This window comes from Terrapene carolina, unplaced genomic scaffold (genome assembly GCF_002925995.2).
Source record: "Terrapene carolina triunguis isolate 2854851 unplaced genomic scaffold, T_m_triunguis-2.0 Scaffold22, whole genome shotgun sequence".
NCBI classification, from domain to species: Eukaryota; Metazoa; Chordata; order Testudines; family Emydidae; genus Terrapene; species Terrapene triunguis.
In genome coordinates, this window is record NW_020664373.1 from 20052517 (window position 1) to 20058892 (window position 6376).

The 6376-nt window shown below is 46.7% G+C and overlaps 1 protein-coding gene across 3 annotated transcripts in view; it reads left to right on the top strand.

The window, feature by feature from the left end:
- Positions 1–5355: 5355 nt before the first annotated feature.
- LOC112107598 (glycerol kinase) overlaps positions 5356–6376 on the top strand; it is a 42154-nt gene continuing 41133 nt past the window's right edge. For all 3 annotated transcript variants that reach the window (XM_024201365.3, XM_024201370.3, XM_024201366.3), the window contains exon 1: positions 5356–5507. In XM_024201365.3, coding sequence (XP_024057133.1) covers positions 5430–5507 — 78 coding nt within the window. In that variant the 5' untranslated portion in view covers positions 5356–5429. The remainder of the gene's footprint in view (positions 5508–6376) is intronic.

Below are 6376 nucleotides of genomic sequence, written 5' to 3' on the forward strand. Positions count from 1 at the left end.
GTCATCCCTGAACTAGAGCCTGATTAAGCCACATGCACTGAATAGTTATTCCTGTGCTAGGCTCCAACCAAACCACAAACCAGGAGGTAGTCTGGTGACTCTCAGAGCAGATGTATAAGCCACTATCAGAAACTGTGATGAGGATGTGGGGCCTAATGGCCAGATCTGTGGCAGTTGGGCCTAATGATGCTGGAATCAGGAGTCCACAGCAGGATTGAAGCACAGCTGGAGCAAGACTAGGAACGTGGCTGAAGCAAGAGCAAGTGTGGAGCAGGCTAAGGCTAGTGGATCTATTACCACTATCAGGCAGAGGAGAGTTCAAAGCCATGAAGTGACACTCAGCAGACTGAGCTGCTGTTTCTCCTGTATCAGGGGGTAGCCGTGTTAGTCTGTATCTACAAAAACAACAAGGAGTCTGGTGGCACCTTAAAGACTAACAGATTTATTTGGGCATAAGCTTTCGTGGGTAAAAACCTCACTTCTTCGGATGACTCCTTGTTGTTTTTGTTTCTCCTATGAAGCTAATATACCTGCCCTGAGGGTCATCAGACCAGCTCCTGGCTTGTGGACTGGCTGGAGCCTAGCACAGGAATGACTCATCAGTACATGTGATTTAAAAAGGCTCTTGTTCAGGGATGACTTGAAGGCCCACCAGGTTAATCTGTTGAATGATCCCATAGGGGCCTAGGTAACGGGCGTCTAGTTTCCTTGAGGGTCAAGAGGTATACAAGTGTTGAGTTGAGAACCATACCCTGTCTCTGATGGCCATGGGAGGATGGTCCTGTTGATGGTCAGCGTATTGTTTGTAATCCTCCTTGGCAGAGTTTAGGTGTGATTTTAATTCCTCTTGATTGCAGTGGACATGTTGAATCAAATCAGAGGCCACATGGACATGGGAGAACAGCAGTACGGATGTATGAAATGAGGAGTGGAAGCCATAACTGGCATAGAAGGGATTGTGGCAGATTGATCTGTGATCAGAGTTATTGTAAACAAACTGGTGAAAGCAAAAGTCAGAGCCAGTCATCTTGATGATAGTTGATGAAGCAGCAGAGATATTGTTCTAGAACAGTAGTTTTCGACCTGTGATCCGTGGACCCCCAGGGTCTGCAGAGTATGTCTAAGATTTCCAAAGGGGTCCGCACCTCCATTTGAATTTTTTTAGGGGTCTACAAATGAAAAAAGGTTGAAAATCACTGTACTAAAACTTGATTTACCCATTCTGTTTGTCTATCCATCTGGAGGTGATAAGCAGAGGAAATATGTAGGGTTTGAACCATGCTCCCTAAAAGCAGAAGTCAAATTGTTGCCCACGATTGGATATAATGTCAGTTGATAACCCATGGTTATCATGCCAATCACCAAAGGAATTATTCTTCTTTAACACTGAACAAGGCACTTCAATAGAAGAAGAAATACAAAGCTACAATTCTGCTTCATGGGAGATCTTCTGCCTAGAACATTCTCCTTTATCATTCCTGTTTGACTTCCTGATATAGATTTTAAGGAGTGAATATACATATCATCATCAGCTTTCCAACTCCAGGTCTCTGAAGACCTCTAGAGCAGGGGTTCCCCAACTTGGTTCGCGGCTTGTTCAGGGTAAACCCCTGGCAGGCTGCAAGATGCTTTGTTTACCTGAGAGTCCGCAGATACGGCCACTCACAGCTCCCAGTGGCCGCGGTTCACCAAGTTTGGGAACCCCTGCTCTAGACAGTTCAATTTCACCTCCCTATTCTCCTCTCTACTCCCCAACTTTAACTTCAAAATTCTAAAAATCTAATTCACTTTTCACAATTTAGTTACCTGGTGATTTTTTTCTTCTTCAGTGGCGGGGTTGTTTGGTTTGTTTGGGTGGGTGTTTTGTTTTGTTTTTGATTTGTTGGGGAGGGAGGGGGGCTGTATTGCACTAATGTACCTCTAATAAACTTAGGAAAAAATAAATGTTTTCACTGAAATTCAAAACAAAATTATTTACAATAATTACATTAATATTGGAATTGGACTTGTACATATTGTTTCTTTTACAAAAGAAAATAGGCATATGCACATTTACAAAAACCTAAATGTTACACCTAGACTGATACTGCCCCTTTAATAAAGTTTAAGTGAACTTTTTAAAGTTCATCGAGTTAGTTAAGTGTGGCAGTAATCTTTCAAGTTCCTGTGTTGCGTAAATACCAGTAACTCAGCTGGAATGATTACAAATCATAGTATTGGCGTCATTTCATATAGAGGAGGAGCATTAACCGTAAGCTTTGTAAATTGCAAGATTCAACACATTCCAGTAGAAAAATATTCAGAAATATCTCAAATTACTGTCTCCACATCAGCAAACTGTGATACATTTTTCTAATGGCTGCAAGCAGATATGATTCAATTTTACTTATTCTCACTCTAACATTTTCATTTCCATGCTGCCTTGTGTCTCAACTCTCCTCTATAAAAATCACTATAAGAGACATTCTTCATTTTAGACTCAAATTTACTTCCATCCCACACAAAAACAAACTGTCCTGTCCCTTTTGTTATGGGAAGCTGCTGTCTCCTTTTGTCCAAACTAAAAACATGGCCTGACTCTCCTCACGGATGTCTAGCCATCAGTTCAAACTCAACATGGATAAAAGAGAGCTCTGAGGCAGGGAACTGAACCTACCGGTATGTTTACACCATGCCACAGTGCAGATTACAGGGGTGTGAACTGAAGAGTGCACCAAAGTGTTGTGGTGTATTTCCCCCATGTAATAATAATACAGGGAGATATACCTATCTCCTAGAACCAGAAGGGATCCTGAAAGGTCATCAAGTCCAGCCCCTTGCCTTCACTAGCAGGACCAAGTACTGATTTTGCCCCAGATCCTTAAGTGGCTCCCTCAAGGATTGAGCTCACATCCCTGAGTTTAGCAAGCCAATGCTTAAACCACTGAGCTATCCCTCACCCATGTAGAGGCTGCTGGCCCAAACTAAAAGATACTTAGTTCGCATTAACACAGTAGGGTGACCAGATAACAAGTGTGAAAAATCGGGGTGGGGGGTAATAGGAGCCCATATTAAAAAAAGCCCCAAATATCAGGACTGTCCCTATAAAATCGGGACATCTGGTCACCCTATAACACAGTCCTCTTCGAACAGGAGTATGTTAACACAAACTAGGTACCTTTAGTTTTAGTTCATGTTAATACCATCCACACAGGGCAGTTACAGTGCAGGACTCTGGTGTGCACTGCAACTCGCAGCCCTGTAGTCCAAACTGCAGAGCTGTGTAGACAAGCCTTTAATCTCCCCCCACAAAATCCTTCCCACTATCTCCTGTCTCAATCACTGTGGACAACACCAGTATCTTGACTGTCAGTCAGGGTTTGACTAGACTTGACAGTTGTTTCAGATCAATTTGATTTTTGGAGGGATAAACTGTTTTGGTTCCACATACAAAAGTTTTTTTTCAAATTAACTGATGTCTCACCCTCCTTTAATTAATCAATTTTGGAAGCAAGTTACCAACATTTGGGATACGTTTTCCCACAATAAGGTAGGTGTGGACACATTCCCATTATAATTAAACTGCTCTGCCTCTGGCATCTGCTCCTGGAACTCGGTCCACTGCTGCAACATAGGAAAGGAGCTCTGCTAGGGTACGAAAATATCAGGGACAATAACAGGACCTCTGGCAGACCTTGTATGGCCAGCATCCACTATGAGGAGTTGTGCTGTATTTTTGAAAGGAAGGCCACCATCAAACCCTGGCATGTTGTGGACTTCACTGAGGATGCCCCCGGGGACACGAACCAGGATACCTAGCAGAAGGAGATTGACCAAGACGCCGAGGATCTCTTCAACCCACTAAAAAGTAAAGCAGAGACAGTACCAAAGACCCAGGAGATCCCTGAATCACAGGTGGAGAGCCAACCTGACTGTGCTGAAGAAGAGACTTCTTCAAATAAGTATCATGTGTTATATTACAATACAAATGTGCAGGGTTATTTAAATAACTTTAAATAACTTCCGGGTACTGTCAGGGCACCACCATTTTTGGCTAGACTTTCTTTGCCTCCTCAGATTTTAGCTGTGGTGTATTGAAAATTGTGTTAAAACTAAAAGCTCTCACTTTAATTTGTAAGGGATTTCCTGGTCCTGTTTGCAGGCTAGGGGACTCTGAAGGGAAGCATGTGATCTGAATCAGCCTGAAAGGAGCCAGCCTAGATCAATGTGGATTGAGCTGTGCCTTTCTGCCTGCTTTGTGTGTCTCTGGTTTTGGTTCTTGTGTGTTAGAGTTCTGGATTCTAAGAAAGTAACATTATGTTGCAACCTTCCAGAAAAAGAAAAACATAAAATACTCTAACTTCTCTGTGTGTATGCTGAGAACATAACATTAGCTATCCCCTCTGGCAGGCTCAAATGGCAGCTGCGCTGGAGAATTTAAAAGCTCCATACACAACTTATTCATCTGAAATATCAAATTCTACAAGCATCAGGAGCAAATGTTCTTGGTCCCTGTGACCCTAAGAGCCCCTTTATGCCAACTGGCAAACCCAACAAACTGTTGTCAGAATATTTAGCCAAACAGCATTATATAAGGTATATCATATAAAAACTGGTGAGCCACTTGTCATGGAAGTCATTGTGTGATATGTGTATGGGTTGTGTACAAAGAGTTATGTATGTATGCTGGTAATATGCTCTTAACACATGGTGTGAAGGCAGTTGATAAACAAGTTTATTCTAGACAAACAAATGTGGGTTTGCCTTTGTTTCCACTGTAAATCAAGCAAGCCAGTGCTGTAGACAACGGAAGTTCATTTGTACCTGAATCCACATGAAAAGCAAATAAGAGGGTGGCAAGGAAGCAAGGATGGCATCAGCTTCCTGGAGCACAACCCGCAAGGGAGAAAAACTTTGTCGGGAATATGTTTGTTTGCAAGTCTTCTTGGCTTGAATCCTAACCAGGTTAGCACAGCTCTTTGAAGAGAAAGGGCTGAGGGCTGCTTTGCCAGAGAGAGAAATAGGCAAGGACTGAGGGAGTTTTCTTCGTCACGGGAGAGAACTATCGCACATTTCCTGCATTTCCCCTCTCCCTCCCCTTCGGGTTCACGTCTGGGCTCCGCCATCAGAGGACCTGGGACAACCCACTCCCAGCGCCAGCTGTTTGCAATACGTGACCGCCCGCAGGCGCAGGCTCAGCCCCACCTAGAACGTTGGCCCGTTGCCCGTATCCTGCGCCTCGCCCCCTCCGCGCCCCGCGCGCTGATTGGCCGCGGCGGCGCAGCGTGTCGGCCGGCGCCCCCTTCCCTCTCCCCGCCCCCTGAGCCCGGACGGGAGCCACGCGCCGGGTACGTACGCAGGCAGAGAGCGCGCTGAAGACGCCGGAGAACGTTTTGCCCTGCAGCCCCCGGCCAGGGTCGCCTAGGAGACGCGGCTCGCGAGCGGCTCCCATGGCTGCGTCGGACCGAGTGGTGCTGGGGCCGCTGGTGGGCGCGATCGACCAGGGCACCAGCTCCACGCGCTTCCTGGTGAGTGACTCGCGCCGCGCGGGCTCCGCCTGCTGCTGGGGCGGCGCGGTGCCCTGGGATGGGAGCCGGGCCGGGCCGGCCGGTGCCCCCTGGCTCTGTCCGCTGCTGCTGCGTCCAGTGCTCCTGTGGCCCGGGGCAGGGCTGTGCTCAGAGACCCACCGTCCCGCCTGTGGGCATGGGGAGCTGGCCAGCAGCACCTCTGGTAAGCGGCGTGATAGCCGGGCCCCGTTGGGTATGTCCACACGGAGCCCTGGCTCTGACTCCGGTTTGACCTCCCTGGGAGAGATCTCCAAGCCCTCCCGTCCATCTACACGTAAATCACTCTGACTCAGGACCTGCAGTCCCGGTGCCTGCTTAGGGGTGGGTCAGAGCCTGAGTCCCCTTGTGAATTGGGTCCAAGCCCTGTCACTTTGCAGGCCTGAATTACAAGGTCTACATCAGGGGTTCTCAAACTGGGGGGTTGGGAGCCCTAAGGGGGTAGCGAGGTTATTAAATGGGGGGTTGTGAGCTGTCAACCTCCACCCCAAATCCTGCTTGCCTCCAGCATTTATAATGGTGTTAAATATATTTAAAAGTGTGTTTAATTTATACGCACTCAGAGGCTTGCTATGTGAAAGGGGTCACCAGTAAAAAAGAGTTTGAGACCTACTGGTCTACGTAGTGCACTATTGCTGAGTTAGCAGCACTGTGAGAACTGGGTCTAGCAATTGTAAACTCAGGTTCACAATTCAGTGTGTGTGATCAAGTGTGGGTTTGGAAACACTGGTACACCAGCACTGCAATGAGAGAGTCTCAGAGCCTGGGTCAATTGACTAAAAGTCATGGAGCTCAGGCTCTGGGGCTAAACGTTGCAGTGTAGACATTTAGGC